The sequence below is a fragment of the Arabidopsis thaliana genome, chromosome 5 (assembly GCF_000001735.4).
Source record: "Arabidopsis thaliana chromosome 5, partial sequence".
Lineage (NCBI taxonomy): Eukaryota > Viridiplantae > Streptophyta > Magnoliopsida > Brassicales > Brassicaceae > Arabidopsis > Arabidopsis thaliana.
This window is the reverse complement of record NC_003076.8, coordinates 24948509-24975769: the sequence shown is the minus strand read 5'-3', so window position 1 is coordinate 24975769 and position 27261 is coordinate 24948509. Positions and strand designations below refer to the sequence as shown.

The following is a 27261-nucleotide window of genomic DNA, read 5'->3' as shown; positions in this document are numbered from 1 at the left end:
AACCATTTTTCATTTTTATTCAAAATATTAATTGATTTTAGATTTGACAAACTTCTCCTAATTAAAACCCTACGGAAAAATAGTTGACGAAAAAGAAAGCCTATGAAAAAATATACGTATTTATTTATTCATACGGTCTCATGGATCCACTTTCTCTCAGCTATATATTTTTTAATCTTATAAAAACCATTTCCTCTCTTCATATTTCTTCTTCTTCCTCCTCAAGTCACAAAACCAATTCAACAACTCAGACAACAACAGAGCTCTCATCCTTAAAACTTGACAAAACAAAAAATGGGAAGAGACTGGTCCTGGCTCGGCGGAGGGAAGAAGAAATCCTCAAGCAAGTCAAAGGAAGAAGACATCAAACCCACGCAGCCGCCACCGCCGTCACTCGCCGGAAATACTGCAACGGCGGCGGGATGCATGAGTGCTGTCTTCAACATTTTTGATTTTCAACATTTACAGTTTCCTATTAACCACCACCATCTTCATCTTCCCAAAGGTATCATCTTCTTCCCCACTTCTTCACTCTTTTACATTACATTATTTGATTCTCTGTTATAAATCAAATTCAGGCGTAGATGCACCAAGAAACAGCTTGGAATCAACGGAGGAGGAAACTTCATTTTCACCAACCAGAAAAGATGGAAATTTAAATATCTCTGTAAGTGAATAAAACTAAAACTATCCACTCTGTTTTTTTATCTTCTTGGGTTCCTCAAAAGTTTCTTCCTTTTGACCCTAATCATGGTTTTTTCCAGATGGGTATTAAAATCAAGACCAAACCACAAGCAAGATCATCATCAGCATCTCTTACACCCACTGAAACTTACTCTCCGAGCATAAAGACACCTACTTTGGTTGCTAGACTCATGGGTCTTGATCTTGTTCCTGATAATTACAGATCATCTCCTACTCCATCTTCGTCATCTTCTTCTACCTTAATTGATCTCAAGACACCAACAAGATCTTCTCACGCAAAGAAACACAGACATTATTCTCTCCAAAGAAACTCTGTCGACGGAGGCACACGTTCTCTTCCCGAGACACCGAGGATTTCACTTGGAAGGAGATCCGTTGATGTCAACTGTTACGAACACCAACGTTCTTCACTTCATCTCAGAGACAACAACATCAACGTGTTTCCTGAAAGAGAATCTGGTATTAACAATGTCAGGCTCACGAGGGTCAAAGAGATACACGAAGATAAAGAGAATCGGAGTCCACGAGAGTATGCTAGACAGATAGTGATGCAGTTGAAGGAGAACGTTAGCCGAAGAAGAAGAATGGGAACTGATATAACCAACAAAGAAACACAACCAAGAGAGGTTCATGAGTCCAAGAAAGCTTCTTCTAAGACCACAATCATCACTCATGATGTATCATCATCCCCGAGATTGGGATTAACGGAAGTCCCCAAAACAAAACCAACCTCACTTCAGACAAATAATGTCGCTTCCAAGATTCTGGAAACAACAGCAATGAAGGTTCAAGACAAGACCAGGTTACCAACAGTGCATGAAGAGCCACAAGGAACAGAGAAAGAAAAACAGAGGAAATCTACAAAGAAATGCAAGAAACCAGAGAATTTCAAGTCGAGATTAGTGAAGCCGCCACAATCAATGCAGGAAGAGCCGTTTGTTCGATCACCAGCAATAAACAACAGCAACAACAACAACAATGGTCATCTACTTCTTATCCAAGGAGACAAATCTTCCAGCAAGAAAACTCCTTTATCCATTAATCATCTCATCAACTTCACCAGTGTTCCCACCATCAAGAAGAAAGATTCACAACCTCATCACAAATCGGTACAAAACACCTACTTACTCTCTTTACCTCCCTTATCCAAAGTTTAAATATTTAAATGTTTCATTCATGTTTTTGCAGTCAAACTTAAAGCTCAGAGAAACACAAACACCAAGAAACAGAGCATCATCATCAGAGCTCCCTAGTTTTCCGAGCCAATCACAACACCACATTGCACCAATCGCCGGCGGCGAATTAGAGTACATAACAAGAACCCTAAGAAGAACAGGAATCGACAGAGACACACCAATCTCATACGCTAAATGGTTCTCTCCTTCACACCCACTTGATCCATCAATCTTCTACTTCCTCGAACATTTCGCTGTTACATCAACCAGACCTAGAAATTCACCGGAAAATCTCTCTCTTCGATGCAATAGAAAGCTACTCTTCCACTTAGTAGACGAAATCCTCGCCGATATCTTAAAGCCACACATAAATTTGAAACCTTGGGTTTGCCATTACCCGATTCGGTCTCAGAGGAATCTAAAGGGATCGGAGCTAATCGACGAGTTATCTCGGAGAATCGAGCGGTTTCCGTTAGCAAAGTGTTTGGTTCTAGAAGATATCGACGCTCTCGTCGCCGGGGACTTCCCGGAGATTGAATCGGCGTTTGAAGAAGACGGCGAAGGAATCGTCACGGAGATCGAGAGAGGAATCTTTGAAACACTCGTGACTGAAACGACGACGGATTATTTAGCCACGTGGATGGTCAAAACGGCGCCGCTGAAACGTAACGATGATGTCAGTGGCACGTGGGGTGTTCACGTGACGAGATACTCTACAAATGTGGGGTCCCACCACGACTCGTCCTCATTGAGATTAAGGCTTCCACGTGGATAAAAGAATTCCACATGGCAGACATTTACTGGTTCTTCTTTGTATAGAGATATCTTTTTTTAATATATAGATTATTTATATTAATTTTCAAATACTTTTGTAGCCGTTATAAATAAATAAAATAAAATTTTGAAATTGTAGAGTGTGGACCGAAGTGGAGCTCTTTTGTTAGAAGATAGAAAGATCTGTCAATTTCAGATGTTTTTGTCCCCCGCGTATTCCAACATCCCATGGGTTTTGCATATGCTATGTAGACTAAAGAATAGTATTCATGAGTTTTGAATATTTTGATTTTATGTTGTTGGCTATTCTTTTTGTAATGAAATCTTGACGATAAAGATGTGTCAATAAGGGGGAAAAAAGATGTGTCAAGAGACGTTTCTTTCACGCATTTGATGACATTGAATCCTTAGTCAAGATGAATTATGGGGTCTATTGGAAATATTTGAAATCATATCGTAGCTAGATTCGGAAATAGTCGTCTAGTTTTGAATACTATACACGAAAACTAGAGAAGCATTTACTATTTACTATTTTAGTGGTTTTAGGAGAAGAAAATAACTTTGGGCCCAAAACATTTTGTTTGTTTTTTGCCATATTAGCCATGTCTTTGTCTGAAAATTTGAACTTACTTTTTTTACATGAGTTTGAATTATATCTTCAAATATTTAGTGTTTAGAGACCATAATGATTTGATTTGCAGATAACATATTTTAGTTTCTGAATTGTGAATGCAAGTTTATCAAAAGTGTCGGTGTAGTGCAGAGTCTTTGTTGATGTACTTTATACGTAAAGGTGTCCTATGAAGAATGTGATGAGTGTTATGGTCTCGTATGCTTTGTGTATTGCATGTAATTAGATTCATTATTTGTAATATGTCATCCGACCAATTACAAACAAACAAAGGAAATTTACAAAATCATCCAAGTTATTTTGAAAAAATTATCCAATAAAATCATTCGCTTTGAATTCACAAAATATATAAATGAAATAGGCAAGCCTAACATATTAAAAATATTCAGAAATATAGAATTACCGGTAATTGGAATCTACCCTTTAGTCCCACTTAATTTGACACAAACAACAGTTAAAGGTTTCAAAGTTCTGAAGATGTGACACACATCACACTTTTGCAGAAAGAATTATTCACTCCAAAAGAAATATGACATTATAGTTATGGTGATGTGACAAAATGATCTCAATTTGTTTTTAGATAAATATATAAACCATTTTGAACAATTGATTGATTACATTTTAATGTGTTTAGTGATGACTGATGAGCTATTACAGTAACTACTTTCCTATTATATAGATCATTTTTTTTTTGGTTGATTGTTTGTTATATTCATATTCCTATTATACATGATCATATTCCTATTATATAGATTATTCATATCTGTTTGATTGTTTGTTATATTTATGGACTATGTCAACTTTTTCTCGACCTAATGAGTTTGAATGTGTTAAACGTATTGAAAATATGGTAAAATAAAAAATTAGCATACATCCATGAAGCAACAAGTTTTCAAAAACCTTTGACGATTATGACGTTGACGATGGGTACAAAAAAACGTACGTAAATTTCGAGAGGAATCTTGTTATGTATCTTTGTTCTTATTATCATGTCATGAGAGTTTGTGCATCTCAGAGAGCTTAAATAATTCTGACGATTGTCCAAATAATTACAGCAAAGCAATGTAAGAGAAGAATATTTCTGATAGATATAAAGAAATATTTTAAGGAAAAAAAAAAGAAAAGAGAAAAGTAAAAAGGTGAAGAGAACCTTGTAAAGTAGTAAAAAGACAAGACGAAAGATAGATTTTGCATGGACCCGAGACATTTACGTGAAGTTTAAAGCTACATCTGTCGTAATGAAGACACCATTCATGCAATTTAGAATGCATATACATTTAGCGTGTTCTTTTATTTGACGCTGCGACAGCGGCAATAGCGGACTGAAACGACGTGTCATGAGAAGTAGTAGGTAAGTAAAACGACATTAAAGCTTGAAAATAATAATTTTGGATGAGTCGCCGATGATAGCCGATGAATTGCAACTGCATCAAATGAATCGCTGAAATTAAGCAGCGTCACGTCAATCTTCATCATCGTACATCTTCTGCGGCAGTTATTCTCTAATCACTGTATTTTTTCTCGCCGCAGATCTGTTTTTCTTCTTTGTTGTCGCTGACGCTGCGTTCATTAAAAGAACACGCTAATTATATAGTTTGTTAAATATGTATTGCATGACAAAGAAATTGCTTTGTTTTGTGTTTGTTCACAGACTTACGGTGGCCGAGATTGTAACTCTACTTTCATTGCACTTGCACATACAAACCTTATCATTACAGAAGTCCTGAAACAGTTACAATTAAACTTGCACTATCAAGATAAATTTAAGCATTGAAATCTCATTATCTAGCTAAAAAATAATTAGAGCGATAGATAAAAGCATACAATTCAAACACTTTAACCGTTTATAACTTTTTTTTTTTTGCCGTTTATAACTTTATTAATGAAATTCTTAATATATTTGTTTTGGAAATAAAATCTAATTCACAACCGATATATCTAATTATTTAATAAAATATATTTTTGTACAGCAAACAAGATCAACATGGATGACTCTAGCTAATTATAACATGCTGGAATATCCAAAATTTTACATCTATCTTGTATAAGAGAAAAAAATAATACTCAACTGGAGTATCATCAGATTTCCACATTTAAGTGTCTATTTCTTTTTTGGTCAAATAAAATGTCTATATATAATTGACAAAACTGCCTTTCGATATATGTATTTGTTGTTGTTGTAAGCGAGTGTATAGATGTATTATATTTGTCGTCGTCTAGGTGTCCAACTAATCTGTCGACCGTTGAGCGGGAAATTCAAAATAAGCAGCAAAAAAAAAAAAAAAAAAAAACTAAGCGAAGTCACATGGGCGTTTATGTTTTTTTAATAATTTCATTTTCTTTTACTAATCGTTACTATATGATATCAAGATGTTGATAAAGGTTGACCAAAATCTATTAAATGATGTTCTTATAAACTAATCTCTTTGCATCTTTTCTAGCAAATATTAATTGACTACCCAGTTTGTTGGAATTAAATGTTTTGTTGGCAAATCTATGAACATATATATAGTCGAGTTATATTAAATAAGTAACTGAAAACATGTACAGTCCACTTTTGGGAGTATGCATATTATTTTCTAAAATGTATAGTGTAAATTCTAAGTGTCCGAGAGTACTCTTTGAGCGTACGGTAACCTTGGATCGGATACAGTTAAATGAAAAACGAAATCAAGAAAACGTGAAGAAATATTTTCCCTAAGGAGTATATTTTATACATAATATATGAAGTTGAAGATTTAGACATTGAGATTTTTAAAGCTAATTAGTTTCGATACTACACATATTTCAACATGAGAATGTTTAAGTACACTGTGCGTATAGCTAGCAAATAAAGACATTCTTCCTTTAATCGAAGGAATGCTCAACCATAAATTGGCTAAAACTGAAATCATGGCCCGTAACAAACTAGCAATATTCTAATTCTAGTTGTAAAATTACAATAAGTTTATGGAAAAGATTTTAGATGAATTTACAATAAGTTAAATGCAAGGGAAATGCAGTTAGGCGACCCTTTTAAGAAAAGAGAATAATTTATCTTTGGTTCCACTTCTAATTTACTCTTCTTCTTTTTTTTTTTCTTTCTTATTATATGTTGGGTTACAATAGAAAGCCAAAAGGGACTTACAGAAAATCAGGAAAAAGTGTAAAAGTTAAAAAGCATACTATGTAAAGTCTTAGAAAGACTATAAAACGAATCAGCCATATGCATGGCTCCTCTAATCTATGTACGTGTACGAGAATGTAAATGTATTGAATATTTCGATATATAATATACAAGTAATTTCATCAACTGGAAGTATAACTTGATGAGTTGATTAATATATAATTTTACAATCGATAAATATTTTGTCTTGAAGGTAAATTTACCGCTACTGAGAAGAAAAAAAAGATTATTTTCTCTAAAACTCCTGGTTACATGTTGATAATGTATATGTTCTCCATACTCAATTATTACAATTATCTAATGAATAGATTATTATTACAAAAGCAACGGTCGAGGTTAGTGAATTTCAAAATTCAAATACAGCAGAATTAAGCAGCTAACCGTGAGCTGATGCATTTATCTCCTATACACTAGAGTATTAATATTATCCTATCAAGTAATTAGTAGTATCTAACTTCTGTGTATCTGATTATAATATACAGTACTTGCAAACGAGTAAACTGCAACAAAGACTGGTGGGCCATGGGTGGGTAGTTGGCTGTATATTAATATAATCCATTGGATCCTTATTGGGCCGATTGGAGCCCATAACTTAGGCCGAAGATTTGTTTTAGATTTTGGATGATGACTGGACATTCCAAGTATGAACCCAAGAATGTTTCTTAACATGAGCTTCCAAATACAGTGTGAATAGTGTAAGAACATCATACCCCACAATTAGTTGAAGGATTTTGAATATACTGTATATATATATCTCTTTAATTGTATAAGGACTAGAATTATAACAACTCAGAAAATACTATCCCAAATCATTACCTCACAATTTATTGAATGATTTTGAATATTTCATGATAAATAAATAAACATATTATATAATGTTACTAGCAGTTTCTATTTGGCAAACCGATGAATAAGTCAGTTTCAACTTCCAAATTCAAATCTATAACTTTGTATTTCTCTTGCTGCTGATCAGTCGATGATCCTCTCCATGGATTAATAACATTCTGTCCATGACATAGATTGCAATTTCATCAACCATAAAACATATCATTTTATAATTTTATCTCTAGGAGAAAATGTTAAAAATGATATCCAAAAGTTGTAAACAAAACCAACTGAAAAAGTCAAACTCAAACTTAAATTTTGAAATCCTTAAAACTAATCAAATACTTTATCAAAAAAAAAAAACTTGGAACGAGAACCAAATTTTACCGAATAGCACCGTATAATCTCTAACAATGATTTTGCCGGAGAAAAAAAATCTAAAAATGTAAAAAATCAACCGACGAAAAACAATCAGAGTTCTTTGGGTAATATTTTCAGCATACTAAAGCATTAGCAATTCATAACATATATGATATATATGTAAATTTCAGTTGAATTAGTATTGGTATATACAATTCTAAATATGTGAATTGTAAAGAGAGATGGGTCACCTTTTGATGTAACTTGACGTTCTCTTCTAACAATTGTTTCTCCTGAAACACAACCGACACTCTTTCACCAATTTCATATAAAAAAGCTAGTTAAAAAATTGCATGTATGATATACATATCTTATATTATAACATAATGTATCAAACCTTTGCTTTTAGTTTCTCCAACTGCTCCTTGAACAATTGAGCCTATAAAACATTTTGTCCAACTTTTTTTTTCATTTCCATGATAACAACACTAATATACAAACACACATGTGACTTGACTCTTGATCAATGTTAGTATATTGGTTGAGATATGACGCTAAATGGTTGCAAAGATCTGTGTTCAAGTTCATATCTAAATGAGGACTATAACTTGATGACTGAGATGGAGATTATTCAAGTCAATATGTGTTGTATAGTTACATTAGATCATCATCATATACCAATTAGATAGTGATGAAGTATATGTACCTTTCTTTCTCGGACCTTTCCCAGACTTCTTTGGAGTTGACTATCGATTTCTTGAAGCTCTTCTAGAGAACAAGAAGCAATTCCTTGTCCCAATAGCTTCCTATACACACGCAGAGGAGGGTTCATGAACAAATTTTGTAAATCTCCAAAGTAGTTCTCCTATTTGAGATCACTAACAAATACATTAATGATATTACTATAGTATGGTCTTTGATTACATGCGTACCTTTACATACGGAAACAACTAAAAGGACTTTTAAATCTAAACGACTAAAGGTTTCAAATTTTATAAAAAAAATTCTTGAAATACTAACAAAAAGGTTAAAAATTATAGTATTGAAATAAATAAAAAATGGTTAATGAAGTCTTAAGGATATGGATCTACAATTAATAAAGAAAGTTTGGTTAAAAAGTCTAAGCTTATATGGTTTTATATATAAAACGAAACAAAATACCGTAAATGAAATTAAAGGAATAATAATCAAGATTGTGATCTAAGAGAAGTAGCAACGAAAAGAAAAAGAAACAAAAAGTCTAAGACATTATACCGCTTGTGAAACTCAAGGAGTTCAATCTTTGTTATCATGTGGCTTGCTTCTTGTTTCAATTGCTACAATACGCCCACAAAATAAAATCATAGGATGCAAAAGAAGTAAAACAGATCAGTATGTAATCTTTGTGACCATCGATCCATCAGTTGTTTTGTGATGTAGTAATTGATCTCATAAGATTTGGTTTTGTTGGCCATTGAAAGTCAAAGAATCAATTATTAGGGACAATGTCCCACATCGGAAGTTGAGTAGGATCTTAAGTGGTATATATAAGATATGGGTCTCTCCACCTATTGCCAATTGGTTTTAAGTTGGAAGCCCACAGTCTAATATCAATAGCATGGAAATCATGTAAAGTTTAAGTTTGATTATTTTTACCAAGGATAAAACCGTGAAAGTCATCAAGTGAAAAAAAAAGAGTTTGCTAACAAACCTGCAAGTGAATTTGTGAGTCGTGATTGCTGGTTTCATGATCTTTTGTGTACTTGCGGTAGCGTTCGATCGTCTTCTGCATACTGATGATCAAAAATAGACATATATTTTCAGAAATATGAACTAACGTACTTATCTTCGTATTTGTTTTATCTATAGCTCTACTATATTTGAAATAACATCTTATCGCAACGAGATATGAAAATTTTGTTTGACTGTAGTATGATTCTTAGATTGTACTACAATATCTTCTTTGCTGTTGGTTAATATCTCTATAGCTAGGTAACTATTCAAATCCATGCCCTATGATTCACCGGGCCCTTTTTTGTCCATTTATTGAACTCTTTTTTTTCTCACATCAAATAATTGAATCTAGATCCATTAACCCATTAGGAAACCTCTAATCAACAATATATATTACTATAGAGAATAACAAATCACAACTTTAGCTACTTGGTTCTAACATTGATTATAGCAAAAACTTAAGGATGTGAATGTGTTAAACATATATATATATAGGGAACTATGTATGCACTGGACACCTGAATCAAACGAGGAAGAGCAAGCATTATTACTACATGGCTGCAAAAGTAGAGCCCAAATAAAGACATAACGAAAACCAAAAACGATAGTACACAACCTAATTAACTAGGGGCAAGAAAAAGTAAACTTATTTTATATTATCACCAAAGAAATGGGTAAAAATATGTGCAACTTGGTACGGATCACAATAAATAATCATCAAATTATAGAATAAATCCCATTTAGATCTACTTCCGATGTTGTTTTCTGTTCATATATACTTTCAAGAATTTGGAAACCCTAGAAACATACACACACATATATCAATATATACGCACACAATTTAGTTTGGATGTAAAGTTTTGGTAGATCAGAAAAAAGGAGTTTGTCTAGATTTCTAACCAAATGACTATTATAAAAATAGAAAAATGAAATTAGACTGATAGGGGAAGAGAAGAAAGAAATCTTTAGGATTCAGACAAGGATCGAATCTCTCAAGTACCAAAATCTGAGAAGGTTGCTTTAGTCAATAACGATTCAGAAAATAAATCAGAACAGACACAAACACATGACCTAAAAGCCTAATTAACCCCCCAAAAAAAGTACGATCGGAAAAGTAAAAGAAGATGAATTAAAAGAATCAAGAAGAAATTGAAGAAAACATACTCAGAGCTAGAGAATTCATAAAGCCTTCCTCTCTGGGAGAAGATGATGAGAGAGAGTTGAGCATCGCAGAGTACTGAGAGCTCATAAGCTTTCTTCAACAAACCATTTCTTCTTTTTGAGAAAGTCACTTGTCTACTCGTTGCGTTTTCTATTTTCTTCATCTCTATCTTTCCTCTAACCATTTTTCTTGCTTTGACTTGATTTTTTCTGCCACAAGATCTGTAAAGATTGAAACCCTAAACAAGCCAGTGACCAGTCATCATAACCAAAGTCATAAAAGAGAGAGAGAGATCTCACCGAATAGGGAGAGTAATTGAATGTCGGTAGAGAAAATTGAAGAAGAGATAAGCTAGTAGTGAAGAAAGGGTGATTTAAAATCAAGAACTTCACAGGAAAAGATCATTGTGAAAGATTGAGGAAAGAAAGATTTGAAATTCTACAAAAATGGAAAGAGGAAAAGGTATTTGGTTTTTCTGTCAGGAGCCCTAGAATGATCTGTGAGAGAAGGAAGGGGCAAGTTTCTTAATGTTTTTTTTTTTTATAGAAAGTTTTTTTTTATGTTTTATCACTTTTCTTTTTTGTTTTATGGGTCACAATAAAATGATGCCATTCTTATTTTCATTTCTGTTCTTGATAATAATAAAAATTATGTATAGAGTATTTTAAATTTGTGTCCATATCTTCTCCTCCCCACATACAAAAGGATAATTAGATGCCAAAACAAGAAACAGGATAATTCTTGTTTTTATTTTATTTATCTGGAAAACAACCAAACTTGGTTATAAGAATTGATTTATTTGTCAACAAAAATGTGTGTATATACCAATATATGGTTATATATATATATATATATATATCAAATTTCAATAAAATGGTAATTAAATACTACTGTAATATTCATACGATTTAGTATTTTCACTCTCATTTTAAGTAAGTTAGTACAGTTTTTATATAAAAATGTAATTTATTAGATATTTCTCCTTCACGTTACGGAAGTAAATATCATAATTATTGTAGCTGTGCACCAATTATAGTATTTCAACCTTTATTTATATAATTGAGAAAAAAGACAATCGTGGCAGGTTCAAATGTTGCATTAAAATAATAGCCGTACGAAATATAACTTAAAATATATATATAAAAAAGCTATTAAGCATTAGGAAGATCCATTTGGTCTACGAGATAAACATATTCTTTACCCTATTTTGGCAAACTTAACGAGGAAAGAAAGAACAAGGGATTTTGGAAAGTCTCCGCTAAAATAGGAAATTTTGGGGGAGAGAAGATCGATGGACGACTTTGAGGCTTTGAGCAATATTAATAAAATCATTTATTAGTGTTTGAATTTCTAACGATGTCGTCATTACTAGAGAACATAACACTTAATTATAGGATTAGTGGGAGTCAATTTAAATGGGGTCAATTTTAAAAGTTTTGTGATTTAATAAAAATTTAGTAGAGAATTTCAAAATTTTCGTGAATACTATTTTTTTAATAGTATTAACAAACTGATTTCTCGACAAGCTCGTAGCTAAAATATGTTGTTAAAATTAATTGAAGGCATTGTGACTAGTAGCTCCTAATGAACATAGTCGTTAACAGAAATCAAAAGATAGGAACTAGAGAACCTACTACGTGTCATTATGTCTATGAGTTAAGAGAATAATAATACATTGTCCTCTTTCTATTATTTTTAATCTTAGGAGAAAACGAGAGGAGATGAAACAGTATCGAAAAGGCCCACGCCAAAAAGAAAACAGTGTTGAAAATTGGCATCGACATCATCGTACTATGTCAGTGCTTTGTCACGTGTCTCGCACTGATTCGTTTCACTTGTTCGATTACCGTTCCAACTGAATTAGTATACAATTTGGGCAATAAGTCTTAGTTTAATACTGATTGGATATTCGATTTTTGGATTTCCTCACCAAATGTTGGATCTTTTTAAAAAATGAAATGGTCGATATGTAAGGGAGACGTTCAAGCAGTTGAATAAAATATTTTGGATAAGTCCAAAGGCCGATTTAGATAATTAAGCCCAAACTCCAAAGGCCTATTGAGATACAAGACTATAAATAAGGCCCAAAAGCCTTTTAATAGAGATTCCACCTGAAAGAGAAGGTTTACGTTAGCGGCGTTTGCCTTCAACCTCTGCTTTCTGACTCCCGAAGCGAAATACTGCAAATCGGAGAGATTCAGCCGTTTCAACTGTCTTCGCGATGACTATGGTCCGTTAATATTTTCAAAACTCGTAACCTTTCTCTGTAAAGTCTATTGGTGTGTCTTGTTAGTGCAGATTCGTCTTGGTTTACACTTTAGTCTAGAAAAAATCTACTATAATTCAGACGATACAATTTCTGCATTGGAGAAACATAATAGAACCATCGAAATTGTCTTTTTTTTCAGAGGATTAATGGTTTTTAGACTTTAGATCGTTGCTTATATCAAAGCTAACAAAGAGGTTTAGATGGTTGATGAAATGGAAATTTGATGTGAAAGATGCAATGTGCAAAGTGAATGCTATTAAAACTTAAATCGAGAGAACCGCACTAGTTTTGTAGCCAGAGAGACCAATTCTCTATCAATCAATCTCGGCTTTGGACATGTCCAAAAGAAGGATTGATATTAGCAGAACCGGTTATAGACTGTGTTTAAGCGGAAGCAGTGACAGGGCAACTCTCCTTTGGCAAGTGACATAGCCAATAGTCAAGAACACAAAAGATACAAATAGCCAAGTCGCCTGCCAATAGAAAGATGCCCTATTACTGCTCCGCTTATCGTAACTTCCTCTTTCAATGTTGGTTTTTCTTTTTGGTTTGCTTTGAGAGAAGGCTGGTTGGTTATTCATGGACTAATGGCTCAGTGTATATATATGAGTTTTAATAAAAGTGGTGACCTTTTTGACATTTGAGTGCTTGAAGAAAAAGGAGAAGATGCTTTGATGGGGTTATTCCCATGGATATCCATATCCATTTTTTTCTTTTTGAAGTGTTGGCTTTTGATGATGATGCTTCTCATGTTCTCTCATTATTTTGCTTCATTATGAAGCCATTCAAGTATGTTTTTTTTACCCACCAAGGTTCCAAGGCATGTCTGTCTCTACTATTGAAGCATTTTACTTTTCATATGTTTCATATGCGCCTGAGTACTTGAATGCTTTGTTTTTTCAAGAAAAAGGAAATTAATCTTGGCTTTTTTTCTTTTGGTTTCAAGATAATTAAAATGTAGACTGGTTATTATGGAAGTGGAAGAATTGGAATATAAACTGATAAATTGGCATATCCTATTTGAAGGGGTTATTCCATGAATATCCAGAAGTTGAAAACGGATCGTTTTGACAAGAATATGATCTCTCTTGATTTATGCTTTTATGAAGAGCCAAAGTTGAAAGTCATCATTTGACTCATTACAAAATCATCCAATTCTCAACTGCTGCCAAATCTCATTTCTTACTCTGTTTAGCTGGTTGTGGAGTGATTTACTCTGTCCTCCAAGTAGTTTTTGTTCACTTCCTTGAGTTCTACGTCATGAGATAGACATCTTCATAGCTTAGTGTTTTTTTATTTACATTCTCTTTCTCATATAGTAATTGCTTTACAAGATTTCCATACTACAATTTCATAGCTATTGTAGAATCTTTTTAGTAACTGATTTTACCTTTTTTATTTTGTTGGTAGGGGTTCTACTGTGGTAATACATGCATCATAGGAGAGGTAATTAAAGAGCGTTCAAGCAAATACAATATCATAGTAAATACAAAGCGTGCATTCGAATGATTTGCAGGTAAGTTAGATGGTTTTGTATTTCTTCATCAGAGATGGAGTCATGGAGAGTTACGTGTGTCACTTACAGACTGATTTACATTCTCTTTCCCATATAACAGCATTCATGAATGGAATTGACTGGTTTGTCTTAGTATCAAAATCCGAATTGAAATGTAATTTCACTGTTCTAAAAAAAATCTCAAAAAACAAGCAAGAATAACTAAAACTTTCAAGCCCAAATAGCTAAAAGAGACATCAAACCAGCACCAACAACAAGAGATACACTACAAGCTACTTGTATCTTCATACTACTCTGAGTTTTTTGGTTCATAAAAAGTGGAGCTACCAAATCAACAAGCGCCATGTAAATCAAGATTCCAGAGGCCGTGGCATTAAGAAAACCGGAAACTTTTAGGGCCATTGGGCTATTCTCGTTGTAAATCTCCGCCACTCCAATACCAATTCCTATCCCTATTGGTGCCGTGAGTGCAAAGAACATCAACATAACCCAAATTTTCTTTACTCTAAACTTTGCCTCAGAGATGCAACCACCAAGGCCAAAACCTTCAAACAATTGATGGAAAGTAATTGCAGCTATGAGAGGCTTTATTGTGCTCACACTTGGAGATGCTCCTAGAGATATTCCTATTATCACTGAATGAACCACAATCCCCAATTCCAATATCTAACACCATAAGAAAAATAGACAACATGTGACTAATAATACGGGTTTGTCTTTATCTAAATCAAGAATTTCCAAAAACTTTAACGTACCTGAGTTACAATCTTTTTCCTCATATCAATGTGATCATCATCTTGGGGAATAAGAAGAGAGCCATGAGAATGTCCTTGTGAGGCATGAGTATGAGCAGAGCCAGTGTGAGCATGTTCCTCCTCTCCGCCTGTACTCACCGGCAGAGTCTTACCCTCTTTCGCCAAGCGAGATCTGTTCAAATACCCTGAAGCAAAGGATTCAATCAACATTGTCAAGATCGATGCAGCCATGGCAACGAGTCCCGTCATCGGAAAATCTCCCCACGGTGGTTCTTCTCCAAGGCACGAACTCGTGAGACTCTCGGTAGCATCGGGAAGAATGTGGACAAAGCCGGTGGCTAGAATTACGCCGGCAGCGAATGCCTTCACGTACATGAAGAAATTGCTCTCCGTCTTGAGGCCAAAAATAGGTAAACAGACGCCAAATACTCCGGCGATTAAGATGGAAAAGAAAGCTATGATCTTGTATTTAAGAGCCGATGCTTTCTCCGCAGCAGAGCCACCTTTGGATCCGCCGCATTGGTTTTCTTCCTCTGCCGCTGAGACTAGAAGAGGAAAAATAACCAAGCAGAGAACGAAAGCAGAAACTAGGGTTTTACGGAATCTACTCATCGTTTACTTTTGACAAAAGTTAGGGTTTGTTTTTTTTCTTCTTCTTCCTTTGTGGCTTTGATTGTGGGTTTGTAACAGCGAACAACTCACGTTTCTTATATATAAGAGATTCTTGTTTACAGAGGTTTTGGAGATTTTGTGCAATTCTTTGGGAGTAATGTCGACATGCACGGTAATAATGTTCATTTTACTTTTACTTTGGGAATTTTGTTTTTGAAATTAGAAGCTATAGTGTTAGGAGATGACGACATAATTAGTCTAGGTGTGTAGTTTATTAGTTTTTGGAATATTGCATACAAAAAAGGAAGTCTAGAACTAGAGTTGGTGATAATTTTGAATAGTTATGTAATTAATTGAGAATGAGATATTTTTGACTTGCATATATATATTTCAAACATAATTATTTGTAACGGGACGAATGAGGCAACGTTCAGATAATACTTTATTGTTGTGATAATAATACATCATATTACATTAACAAGCAACAGAATATGAAGTTTTAAAGCATTCTCGGAACATATGATATTATGTCAAATTCGATAAACCTACGAATAAGTTCTCTTCGACCAGGGAGAAATCAAGGTAACATAATGACATAATTCACTCATTGGGCATCATGCGACCAATTCTAACTTTAAAGATATCCACTATGCGATCCATAAAATCCCTACTTACCCATATCGCTAAAAAACTTCAAAACTTTAAGCCCACTTGCAAAAATTTCAAGTTTGGGTTTCCAACATAATCAGGTCCGACCCACATTACAAGTCAATGAAACGATGGCTTAGGGCTCGAAAGTTGAAGAACTGATATGGATTGGGAATGGGCAACTTGACCATGTATTTGTAAAAATTTCTTAAGGTTTTTGCCAAAACAAAATCCTTATTTGGATTATAGCAAGAGACACAAACCATGCGGCTATTGTTCTTTGAAATTCGTATATATCAATAAAATTCATATTTTCATCCACGAGTTTCTAAGCATAAATTCACACATCATTGAATATAGCACACCTATTCATCAAATAATCTGTCCTCTTTGGATACGAGAATTCTATAAGTGGAAGAATTATTAAACGATGAAGCTTTTTATTTGTAGAATAACATAACTCCTTTATTGATATTTTGCCACTAGTAAAGACTGTAAAGTCGTTGACCTTTTTCTAACTTGGCGTTTCGTTATTGCATTCATCAGCTACTAATTTTGTTTAATCAAATTTTCCACCCCAAAGACCAAAAATCATCGATAATTACCATATACACCTAAATCTAAATGAACTTGTAAACCCACAAAACATGAATAATCAACTCACGGTACACAACTCTGTTTTTGCTCTGTTTCTTTCAAATCTCTGTATTTATTTTTGAATCCTTTAGTAATATATACATACATACTTAAGGTAAAGTATGCTTCAAACAAAATTTTAAAAGAAGAGAAAAGAGAAAGAAAAAAGAAACGTATTTGTTATATGTCTTACAATTTCCTGTTGAAGTAAAAAGGTGCGATCTTGAGAACAAGACCTGGAAAGACATCATCGGGATCATGGATATGCGGGTTTCGCTCCACGATAAACGGGTCGCCGCATTTATCGCCGATGGTGTGAAGTGTCTCTCCTTCTCCGACGATGTAAATCTCCTCACAAGGTTTCGTTGAGAATTGAGAACCTCTAATCGAATTAGAAGCGTTGTTTTCACGAACAGATAACAAAAGTATTAAAGACAATAACACAACAGCAGAACACCAAGCACTCATGTCTGAAGAACCTGTTCTTGAACCTCTCATGCCTTTAATTTATAAAAAAAAAACGCTTTGAATTCTCTCTCTCTCTCTCTCTCTCCCTGTCTCCTTTTGACTTTGAGAATGAATGTATAAATTAGGTTTATTTAACATGCGTTGCTCGAGAGGGATTTATATGGCAAGATAGGGTAGGTTAGTCTTTTCAGTTTATGGGTTTTGTGTTGTGTTGGGTTAGAGACTTGGTCTCTTGTGCCTTGCGGTGAAGGTCAACGGTTGTGACTCACTAAAGGAGATTTTAGCACTTTCTTTAACTATTCCTCCAAATCATATCCATCCTCCAAAAATGGCAATAGACAATAATTAATTTTATTTTTTTACGCTTAAAATTTAGTAATTTTTATGCCAACTTTTTTTTAGCAAAAAGGAAAAGAGATATGTAAATATTAAAAGAAATATGTAAATAAAACAATAACAAAAAAATATTGAATGGTAGAGTCGTAGATGATTTTATTAGATTAAAGTTTTATAAGAAATTTTCTGATCTTCTCTTTTAGTACTGGTTAAGATATTGGAATATTTCTTTATTAAATTTAAGATATGTTTTTGAAAGCACTCTTGAGCTAATTAATATAATAGTTGACCAATTGTTTTAATACTTTTACAAATTTAAACTAAAATTCCAAAACTATAACATAATGTAATTTCTGAGTGCAAAATTCGCCGGAGGCTAATATTAGGCAGGGGGTCTTACCTTAGCCGGGTTCCTTCATCCAAAGTGGCAAGGCAATAGCCTCGACAAAAAACAACAAAAATCAAGATCAAAATCAAAATAAAATTCAGATATCATTGATTCGTTTATATTCAAAGTTATACTAAATATGTTATATGTGTGGTTATTGGGTCACTTTTTTGAAAAAGATATCGTATAAACGAAGGAAAATGGAGAAAATGAGGTTCAAATTAAGAAACGTAGCCTTCCAAAGTAGCCGCCGTTTAAAGACACGTAAGTTATTAGTTCCACAAAAGCCAACGTTACAACTACCTTTCTATAATTACTTGATTAACCTCTTGACTTTCAAAATTTTCAGATTACAAAATTCTCTGTTCATTATAAAGTGGTTCATCAGTGTGATTATTTGTTCGTTTTTTGTCAACGTGTTATTGATCGATTCGATTATTCATATATTTAGGATTAAACTTTTTTTTTGGAACCAACTGTCATTGTATCGGTTGTCCTGTCGTGCATATACCAAACCAGTCATAACATTTGATGCAAGTCGATGAGTTGAGAATTTATATAATTGATTGAAATTGTTCAACTAGCTATTTTTGTTTTGTATATTAAATTTAAAAATTTATTATGAATCATTGATAAATGATAATGGGTGAGAAAACCAAGTAGGCTACTATACGTTTCGACAAGTTTGAAGAAAGAAGTGGATTTCTCCTATAACCGTCTAATTAAATTTCCACATAGTGATAAATGCGTAGCAAAGTCTTTTATTCCTAATCTCGATCCTATTTCAGTAATAACGTAAGAAGTACGTTACAAAAACCTTAGAAAATAAAAGTGAAAAAGAAACATCTAGCCAAATATATACGTAGCAGGTGGTGGATCTGGTTCATCTAACCGACGAAATGTACTTCACTTTTAGAAAAAACGACTTTTGAAACGTTTTGAGTTTAGCATATAAAAACTTTTTTTTTGGTCGTCATAAGGTGATAAGGTGTTAAAACCCCAAAATGGTGTTGCAAACTTACAAAAACGTGGCGTGAAAGAACATCACCACATTAAATTCAAATTTAATCCTTTTCTTTTAGAAGATACTAGACTAGTACATCGTGCTGATTTCCAATTGGATTGGGGAATATGATGTAAGTGTAAGAAAGAAAAAAATGATGTTAGTGAAAGAATATGGTTGAGATTAGACAAATTTGACGACGAAAAATAATGGGAATCTTTATCGTTAATGGCGTGCGGAAAATGAGTAAGCGAAAGGAGGACCAACGGTTAAAACGAAATTTGACAAAGTCCGATCGGTCCACATTCTACAAAAGCAGTCCCAATTCTATGGGTTTATATTTTCCACAGCGGCGGAAAGTCTTACTTCTTATTATAAGCATCCATTAAGTGTTTCATATGCACATATTTGAGCACGAAACGTTACACAAGTATCAATAGTTGTCTTTAATGTTTTTTTAGATGGCTGTTGTTCCTTTTTTTAGAGTTTTAGAGAAGTTTATATATTACCAACCATTCTTTACATTGCCTTTCATTACTATACAATTTGATAATTTGTTTAAGCGATGGAAATTTGAATTATACAATCAATCATACAAGTCAGTTTGACAAAATATATATCATACAAGTCAATATTTTTGTTTCTGTTACTGTTATCCACGATATTCGAACTATGTCTCGTAGTCCAAGAACCGGACTGGATAAAATACCCCCTCCTAAACAAGATTCGAATTTGGTTAATGGGTAAAAAACTTAACCTTATAATTCACTACCAAATTCTAACATATCACTCTCAAAAGTATAATTTTACCCGGATAAATTTATGAGTTTGACTTTGTGGATGAAGGTTACATGGGTAATAAATGGAGGAAATAAAAATTTATTGAGGTGGGGGTTCAAAAACTTTGTAAATGTAGTACTGTAGCTAGTTTTAGAGAAGTTTTATTTTATGACTTTTGTCCAACCAACCCACGAGTCCACGGCCCACCAGCATGTGAGATATTTAGCCCAAAAATGAGTAAAATGTAGTTGACCCATAATCTCTTCTTCTTCTTCTTTTTGACGTTAATTGACCCTATTGAGCCCATGTACACAAATACATTGATATTCCAAGAAATGTAGAATCTCAAGGTGAATGAACATTAGAAACTAGCCACATAAAAATTGTGACGATAAGATTTATGCTTTCTTCAATCAAAATGATTCAAAACAAACCAAAAACATCATAACAATTGTTAATAGTGAGAGAAACATGGCTTCAACAAAAATAAACTCTTTAACAACAACAATCTACAATTACAAATCCCCAAGAAGATACATTAACCACAAATCCCAAAACCAAATCAAACTAATTTCAAATTCCCTAAACCCAAAACCCAACACAACACAGCTTCCCAACACTCTCTACAGTGTCAGCTTCAAGACTATTGGAACAGGTAAGCTTGGCATCTCCAGATATCCCGATTTCGAATACTCTCCTCTAGGTGGCTCTGGTGCCGGAACCGCCAAGAAAATCGACGACAAAAACAGAGCATCAAACTCTGAATTGTCTGTTTGTTTCAATGTGGCCACTCTTTATATTCCTTCTCTCACTAGCCAAACCACGAAGTTTCTCGGCTTTCCATTGCCACCGTTTCTAAAAATCGATATCTCACCGGAGATTTTCCAAGGAACTATCAACCAAGAATCCGGGAAGGTGAATATTTCCTAAATCCTCTGTTTTTTGTTAGTCAAGAAATCCTCTGTTTCCATAATCCTCTGTTTTTGTTCGATTTCTTTTACAGGTGGAATTGGAGTTTATGGCGAAGTTCTTTTTCACGGCGGGAGGAGGGATATACAGAGCTCCGGCGTTGGTGGTGAGAACTGTGTTGACGACGGAGGAATCGATAGGAGAGAACAAGAGAGGGAAAGGAGAGAGACTGGACGAAGAAGGAAAGTGTAGACTCGTCGGCGTCGCGAAAGTTGAGACCATCGACGATTTGTTTATGAACACGTTCCTCTCTCTTCCGGCGGAGTGTCTCGCCGATCTACAAGCTATTATTTCAGTCTCTGATAATCAATCTTGAATCTTAATGATAAACCATAAATATTTGAGTTGAAGTTGATTAATTATTTGTTTACTTAAAAAAAAGTCTTACACTTAGGATTTGAATAAAGAATATGTAATGGGTGGCCATGGAAAATAAAAGATGAGATAATGGGTGATGATGAGCATGGAACACAACAAATTACAGCTTGAAGAAGTAAATGCGAATTGACACATATCTTAACACTTGTTTGTTTGTGCATTGTGATTACGAAATTTATATAGTTTATTTGACCGACGTTGTAATTTGATGATTTTTGTTGTTGTTGGAGAATTGATTGAATACTGTAGATGACTACTTGTGACGAAAGAGACTTTTTTAATATATAAACTCTAAAGTCTAAACTGTAAAAATTACTTATCTCCAAATTTCAGCTTATTTGTCTATTTCTCTTAATAGTAGTATAAGCCAAGGTTCCAATGTGTTTGCCGTGTTTTATGCACATAAAAGGGTTACGTTACACTTGTTCAAATAATTTAATTGGTTGGAAAAATGGAAAAAGAAGTTACATGTAAATTTGTTAAGAGAAGAAGAAGATACGAGTTTGGGAAAATGGAATAAAATCTTCCTCGTACCTCACAAGTCCTACAAAACTCTGGCAAACACTAATTACCACGTGCAACATAATATCATGTTTGATCTTCTTTTTACTAACGTTTCAAAACAAATATTTCTTCTCTTTTAGTTCTATGATTGTAACTAATAACAATGATAATAATGATTTTTTGTGTGTGTGTCGTATCACTCGATGATGCTTAAAGATTATTGATTGATCGCAACTACAAATCTACTGATTCGTTTTTTGACTTTTTATTCTTTGTTTATTTTGGCGGGGACTCGTGTGTAGTTTAAAGGAGAGATTAACTATAACATTAATAGTAACAAAAATAAAACCAGTTTAAATCAAAACTAAGGAAAATTTCCTCCCAAAAATTCGGGGACAAGTTCGTTTTCTTCTACACGCGCAGGTCTTGAACGTGAGGCTGTGGAATCATCGTGTTGTCATGTATTACAATATTTGTCATCGTTTTTATTTGTTTTCACGTTATCTAAACTATTATACATTTGTTTTCTTTTTCTCTTATTTGTCATAGATTCTTAACCAAAAAGTCAGAATACTTCCTAAGACTTTTGGTGGAAGATAAACTTCTTTTGTCATTGAGTATGTTAAATAGATTAAATAAATAAAAAATTAGCTTCAAAATTAGATAGAAATAAAAAATTAAGAAATGGATGGTCTGAAGAAGAAGTCGACGTCTGTGACCACTACAACTCCCACGCGTCACTCTCTCTTTCGTCACGCGCTTGTTTCTTCACTTCCTCCTTCTCTCACCCTCACGGGATTTCTCTCTCTCTCTCTCTCTCTCTTTTGCCGCAGCGAGATCTCTCTCTTCTTCTCTCTCTCTCTGGCTCTATGCATCCACCTGTCTCCGTAATTTGATGGACAAGAAGAAACTGCCACACCCTAACCCATTCAATTCCTCCGATCACCCACCGACTTACTCTGCTCTCTAGAAATTTCCCTACGAGAAAGCTTCTTCCTTTTGTCTTTTTGCTTCTCCTTTCTTCTTCTCTTCTATTTCTTCTCTCTACTCTCTACTTTCTTCTGTTTTTGGTAATCGGATGGCGCGAAATCTGCCATGGGTTCTGCTTATTATTGTGGTATCGTGTCTTGTTTCAACACTTGAAGCTAGTGAAGGAGATTCTGATTCTCTTTACAAGTAAAAAGTCTTCTCCTTTCTCCTTTTCTAAGATCGCTTCTTTCAATTCACGGCTCTTCTCTGCTTTATTCATATCTTTGGAGAAGTAAAAATACAAACTTTATTTCTTAATTAGCTTTCTGTTATTGCTTACTGACATTATAAATGCTGAGCTATGTTTTGATTTAACTGTCAGAGTCGACCGTTAGATTCATTGATTGCATAACTCTGGCAGTTGATTCTCAAATTCTCGGTTTAGCTTTAATGATCTTTCTGTTTTAGGATACAAGTTCAGATTTTTTTACTTGTAAGGTATGGATTGAGTTTCACAGGTTTGGTGGAAATTTAGAGCCACTAACAAAGGAGTGACTCAAGTAGGAGGAGCTTATTAGAACTATGTGGTTGACTTTTCCAAATGAATTTCTTTAGTCTTGTGTGTGGTGAGAGTTGGGACACGTTAGAGATGAGATCTTTGTGTGTTTCCACAAGCCCTTCATTTTCACTGTAGTAGGGTCATTGCTTTTGTTGGAAAGATTATAAAGGCAAAAAACTAGATAGGGACTTATGCTGCAAGTGGCTTTTGAGGAGTTAGGTGTTTCTTTTTTGTTGGGTGGAAGCTTGTCTTTCTCTCTGTCTCTCTGTTGTTTGCTTTGTAGGCCATCTAAACAGCTTAATCTATCTTGAGCCTAATTAGAAATGAAAAAGCTCAGAAATTTGTTTCAAGGCAGCTTACTACGATTTAGCTAGACCGGTTGATGTTGCATTAGAGACAGGGTTTGTTGTAATAAGGTCTTATGGGTGTGTGTTAGTGTAATGCTACATAGCGTGGCAAAGGTTTAGTTCGAGAAATTAGTTGGATGTTAGTGTCATAGAGTGGCTATGGTTAAAGTTTTGTTGTTAGAGTATCCTCGGTTGCTTTATACTTTTGGCTTTTGCTGAGTTTAAGAAGAGACTAGTGTTAATGTGCTAATTGGTTTCCAGGTCATGTGTTGATCAATGTCAGAAAACTGGATGCGTGGGGGATACTTGCTTCCAACACTGTAAATTTTCAGCTGATGGAAAAGCCATTGACGGTCCATGGTACATGCAAGAGCCACTTTACCTGAGATGGAAACAATGGGATTGCCAAAGTGATTGTCAGTACGAATGCATGATGACAAGAGAAGAAGAAAGAAAAAGAAACGGAGAGAGACCTACCAAGTATTTCGGTAAATGGCCACTCAAACATGTCTACGGAATTCAGGTAATCTTCTCTTTGCAATTCTCTCTACAAGTCTCAGCTTTAAGTATTGTTCCTCATCTATTTGTATATTTTCAGGAACCTGTCTCTGTTGCTTTCTCTGCTCTGGATCTTGCAATGCAGTTTCAAGGATGGGTCTCATATTTCATCCTCGTTTACTATAAATTGCCTCTCCAGCCAAATCGGAAAACGTACTACGAGTACAATGGAATAGTGCATATCTACGCCATCATTGTAATGAATTCACTCTTCTGGAGTAGTATTTGTCATAGCAGGTAACATTCCTATTTCTATACCAAGATTGTTCGTCAAATAATTCTCACTTATATGTTTTCCTTTTTTGCTTTGAACTATGTTATATAGAGATGTTGAATTGACGGAGAGGCTAGATTACTCTTCAGCTACTGTATTAGCCGGATTTTCGCTTATTCTAGCAATACTCCGGTCCTTCAGTATTCAAGATCAATCTGTCAAAATCATGGTTACTGCACCTATTCTTGCGGTTGTTGCAACTCATATTCTCTACCTTAATTTCTACAACCTCGATGAAGGTATGGTTCTTTAGGGATATACTTTACATTACGAAACGAAAACACGGGTTTCTTGAAATGCATATGAGCTATATTGCAGGGCTTCACTGGAAAGTTATATTCGGGATTGGAGGAATAGAGCTAGTAGTATGGGGATTATGGGCGGCTTTAACGTCACATCCATCAAAGTGGAAGCTAAGAGCTTTCTTGATCTCGAGCATACTCACATTGTGTCTTAGAATGTTCGACTTCCCTCCGTACAAAGGCTACATCGATGCTCATGCTCTTTGGCGCGGTGCAGGGATTCCTCTTTCTTACCTTTGGTGGAGTTTCGTCTGCGATGACGCAGTTTTCAGAACCACCGTTAATCTCAAGAAATCCAAGTGATCATGAACAAATGATACAAAAGTCTCGTTTATCTTATATTTTTCCGGCGAGTTTCTCCGGTGTTCAGAAGTTGTTTTTAGGCGTGTTTTCGCAGAAGAAGCAATGTTTTTGGTTCTTCTGTGGTGAATCTGCTTCGCTTTTTGGGGTCTTCCTCTCTCTCTGTTTTTATGTATTATTTTTGTTGTTGTTGGTTTTTTGTTTTTGCTCTCAAGGCTTGTCGGCCGGAGAGTTTTACCGTCGAGAGGGACCGATCTTTTAGGATCACCAGTTTCATTTTCCCGCCCTTTGACTCAAATCAAAAGTCCTTTTCTAGTTATCATTTTTCTCAATGTAAAAAAATGTTCTATTAATCTGTTTTTTTATTCCTTTACTTCGTTTAGGTTACTTTGGGCTCTTAAGCAAAGAAACCCTAGTTAGCCAACACCATTAACTAGTTGAAATGAACTTATGAACAAACACTGTTCAATGAGGGTTAAGTTTTAATACTGAAAAGAGAATTAGACATAGTGAATGACTTTACTCATTATTTGCAAATATTTTTGATATAGTGACAATTTTGGAAATAAGTTATGTATTTTCAAAAATGATTAAAAAATCACGAGATTTTTATTTAACAAGTGCGATAAAATACAACACTTTTCTACGAAGATACCAATGCGTCTTTTTTTGCAAAGATTGTCCCAAATTAGGCTATCTTAGGTACTTAGCAAAGAAACATGTAATTAGCTAAAAAGTAAAAACAACAAATTCAGTTCAATTAAAGTTTAGTTTTATTAGTTAAAAACTTAAAATAAATTTAGACATAGCTACTACATCTATCACCTAATTTACAAAAATAAAAATAGACATATAGCAAGTATATTCAGAATTATAGACACATGTAATTAACACAAAGTTATTGTTTTATATTTATTTAATAAATCTAACTAAGAAGTCAAAAAATCTGATAGACAAGCAATCCTAAATCCGAAAATTAGAAACTAAACTTTATTGTAAATATCTTTAAATCTTCTTAATTTTGTCTAGATTTTGTATATAAATTAACATAAAGTGCTCAAGTAGTGGTATTTTTTCCAGAGATGTTTAATTATATAAAAAATATATACCATTTGATTTGGTTTGGTATAATTTCGGTTTTGGCCCTCACAAATTATAATCTTGTAACATGTCTTTTTTTTTTTTTTTTAGTTTCTTTTTCTTCATTTGGTTTGATCCAAAAATTTACGAATTACTTAATAGCAAAGAAAAAATAACAAAAAATAAATAAATTATGTTAAGGTCATTTGACTTGGTTTAGCTGAACCAAATGATACTCTTGGTTTGCCCAATGTAACTTTTTTTAGATACACGATTTAATTATAAACACTAAATTTTCTCCCTCTTTAATCTTTCTACTAAAGCTAATTTTCTAACATTTATAGTCCATATATATTGGTTCCAAGGGTTACCTTAAGAGCTAGTTTTAAGTTTGCATTAGTGTGTTTGCAAAAGAAAAAGAAAGAAGAAATCTGTATGTTTTGGCTACGATTTGAACTAACGCTATAATCATTATCGTGAGTTTCTGACTATTGAACTATGTTTTGGCTACGTTCTGAATTTATCGTTTTCGCATAAGAATTGAAGATTTTCATTTTCATTCATATTTGTTTATTTGTTTTGTTGGTTTTACATACATATTTGTTTTTTTGATATGTTCATAGACATGCGATCAACGTTTCGATAACAAGCACATATCTAACTTTTCATTTACTCTCACAAATTTGTGTAATGATCTCACATGATATTAAAGATCTTATATATATGTCTGCAGGGATAAAGCTACGTTTAGTTATCGAGTTATTTGTTCAATTTTGTTTTTGGAGGATAGAGGAGTTCAATTAGTTTATGGTCCTTATATGTATAATATTACTACTAACTACTATACATATAAGTTTGAACTTTGCATATAATTAACAATCATTATCTTTCATCTAATTAATTTCCTTATAGAAAATATGTGTTCCGATTAATCGACTACTTCATAAATAACATGTCGTTATTTTGTCTTATGAAAATAGCTTCGATAGAAAAACAATATTCTTACAAAACTCGTCTAATTCAAATGTTTGTAAATACATGTAAAACGTGAATCTTTTTTTTTCTTTCTAATTATTTCTAACAAGTATCTATTTCAGAT

General features: G+C 33.8%; 6 protein-coding genes and 1 non-coding gene across 29 annotated transcripts; 3 read left to right on the top strand and 4 right to left on the bottom strand.

The window, feature by feature from the left end:
• Positions 1–61: 61 nt before the first annotated feature.
• Positions 62–2884, top strand: TRM25 (LOW protein: M-phase inducer phosphatase-like protein). Of its 4 annotated transcripts, NM_125611.5 has the most exons (4): positions 138–505; positions 579–667; positions 765–1814; positions 1894–2884. In NM_125611.5, exons 1-4 carry the CDS (start codon positions 295–297, stop codon positions 2653–2655), a joined length of 2112 nt encoding a protein of 703 aa, NP_201023.1. In that variant the 5' UTR covers positions 138–294; the 3' UTR covers positions 2656–2884. The 4 variants fall into 4 exon arrangements, with proteins under 4 accessions (NP_001332086.1, NP_001332084.1, NP_201023.1 ...); NM_001345542.1 differs by having other exon boundaries at positions 89–505; positions 579–1814; positions 1894–2793; NM_001345540.1 differs by having other exon boundaries at positions 138–667.
• A 4278-nt stretch (positions 2885–7162) lies between these two features.
• AGL42 (AGAMOUS-like 42) lies at positions 7163–11124 on the bottom strand. 17 transcript variants are annotated; one of them, NM_125610.4, is made up of 8 exons: positions 10811–11124; positions 10514–10720; positions 9327–9408; positions 8891–8952; positions 8343–8442; positions 8034–8075; positions 7888–7929; positions 7163–7455 (listed from the first exon to the last, which is right to left on the bottom strand). In NM_125610.4, exons 2-8 carry the CDS (start codon positions 10693–10695, stop codon positions 7333–7335), a joined length of 633 nt encoding a protein of 210 aa, NP_568952.1. In that variant the 5' UTR covers positions 10696–10720; positions 10811–11124; the 3' UTR covers positions 7163–7332. The 17 variants fall into 17 exon arrangements, with proteins under 17 accessions (NP_568952.1, NP_001330227.1, NP_001330222.1 ...); NM_001037046.2 differs by having other exon boundaries at positions 7192–7455; positions 10514–10732; positions 10811–11098; NM_001345539.1 differs by having other exon boundaries at positions 8034–8442.
• A 2047-nt stretch (positions 11125–13171) lies between these two features.
• Positions 13172–13285, bottom strand: MIR399c. The gene has a single exon (NR_143366.1). It is a non-coding gene; the product is annotated as a microRNA ath-MIR399c precursor (primary transcript).
• A 620-nt stretch (positions 13286–13905) lies between these two features.
• Positions 13906–15663, bottom strand: ZIP12 (zinc transporter 12 precursor; the record flags this gene model as incomplete). The annotated part of the gene is made up of 2 exons (NM_125609.2): positions 13906–14962; positions 15052–15663. 2 exons carry the CDS (start codon positions 15661–15663, stop codon positions 14507–14509), a joined length of 1068 nt encoding a protein of 355 aa, NP_201022.1. The 3' UTR covers positions 13906–14506.
• A 1293-nt stretch (positions 15664–16956) lies between these two features.
• Positions 16957–17645, bottom strand: AT5G62150 (peptidoglycan-binding LysM domain-containing protein). Its single transcript, NM_125608.4, has one exon. It carries the CDS (start codon positions 17443–17445, stop codon positions 17137–17139), a length of 309 nt encoding a protein of 102 aa, NP_201021.1. The 5' UTR covers positions 17446–17645; the 3' UTR covers positions 16957–17136.
• A 2621-nt stretch (positions 17646–20266) lies between these two features.
• Positions 20267–21554, top strand: AT5G62140 (ATP-dependent Clp protease ATP-binding subunit). Its single transcript, NM_125607.4, has 2 exons — positions 20267–20837; positions 20926–21554. The coding sequence occupies exons 1-2, from the start codon at positions 20394–20396 to the stop codon at positions 21205–21207; spliced, it is 726 nt and encodes a 241-aa protein (NP_201020.1). The 5' UTR covers positions 20267–20393; the 3' UTR covers positions 21208–21554.
• An 853-nt stretch (positions 21555–22407) lies between these two features.
• AT5G62130 (Per1-like family protein) lies at positions 22408–25506 on the top strand. 4 transcript variants are annotated; one of them, NM_001203663.1, is made up of 7 exons: positions 22538–23034; positions 23261–23368; positions 23639–23717; positions 23910–24171; positions 24247–24443; positions 24532–24719; positions 24799–25506. In NM_001203663.1, exons 2-7 carry the CDS (start codon positions 23344–23346, stop codon positions 25083–25085), a joined length of 1038 nt encoding a protein of 345 aa, NP_001190592.1. In that variant the 5' UTR covers positions 22538–23034; positions 23261–23343; the 3' UTR covers positions 25086–25506. The 4 variants fall into 4 exon arrangements, with proteins under 4 accessions (NP_568951.1, NP_001330741.1, NP_001330742.1 ...); NM_125606.3 differs by lacking the exons at positions 23261–23368; positions 23639–23717 and having other exon boundaries at positions 22408–22949; positions 24799–25475; NM_001345527.1 differs by lacking the exons at positions 23261–23368; positions 23639–23717 and having other exon boundaries at positions 22408–22949; positions 24532–25475.
• The last annotated feature ends 1755 nt before the right edge of the window (positions 25507–27261 follow it).

Excerpts from the sequence above, each read along its gene's own strand:
- AGL42 (NM_125610.4), bottom strand. The coding sequence starts at position 10,695 with ATGGTTAGAGGAAAGATAGAGATGAAGAAAATAGAAAACGCAACGAGT. Across the intron at positions 8,076-8,342 it reads GAAAGGTCCGAGAAAGAAAG|GCTCAATTGTTCAAGGAGCA; the intron begins GTACATATACTT and ends AATGTTTTATAG. Across the intron at positions 7,930-8,033 it reads TGGAGAAACTAAAAGCAAAG|GAGAAACAATTGTTAGAAGA; the intron begins GTTTGATACATT and ends GTTGTGTTTCAG.
- TRM25 (NM_125611.5), top strand. The coding sequence starts at position 295 with ATGGGAAGAGACTGGTCCTGGCTCGGCGGAGGGAAGAAGAAATCCTCA. Across the intron at positions 506-578 it reads CCATCTTCATCTTCCCAAAG|GCGTAGATGCACCAAGAAAC; the intron begins GTATCATCTTCT and ends AATCAAATTCAG. Across the intron at positions 668-764 it reads ATGGAAATTTAAATATCTCT|ATGGGTATTAAAATCAAGAC; the intron begins GTAAGTGAATAA and ends GGTTTTTTCCAG.
- AT5G62140 (NM_125607.4), top strand. The coding sequence starts at position 20,394 with ATGGCTTCAACAAAAATAAACTCTTTAACAACAACAATCTACAATTAC. Across the intron at positions 20,838-20,925 it reads TCAACCAAGAATCCGGGAAG|GTGGAATTGGAGTTTATGGC; the intron begins GTGAATATTTCC and ends TTTCTTTTACAG.
- AT5G62130 (NM_001203663.1), top strand. The coding sequence starts at position 23,344 with ATGAATTTCTTTAGTCTTGTGTGTG. Across the intron at positions 23,369-23,638 it reads TTTCTTTAGTCTTGTGTGTG|AAATTTGTTTCAAGGCAGCT; the intron begins GTGAGAGTTGGG and ends GAAAAAGCTCAG. Across the intron at positions 24,720-24,798 it reads TTTCTACAACCTCGATGAAG|GGCTTCACTGGAAAGTTATA; the intron begins GTATGGTTCTTT and ends GCTATATTGCAG.
- AT5G62150 (NM_125608.4), bottom strand. The coding sequence starts at position 17,445 with ATGAGAGGTTCAAGAACAGGTTCTTCAGACATGAGTGCTTGGTGTTCT.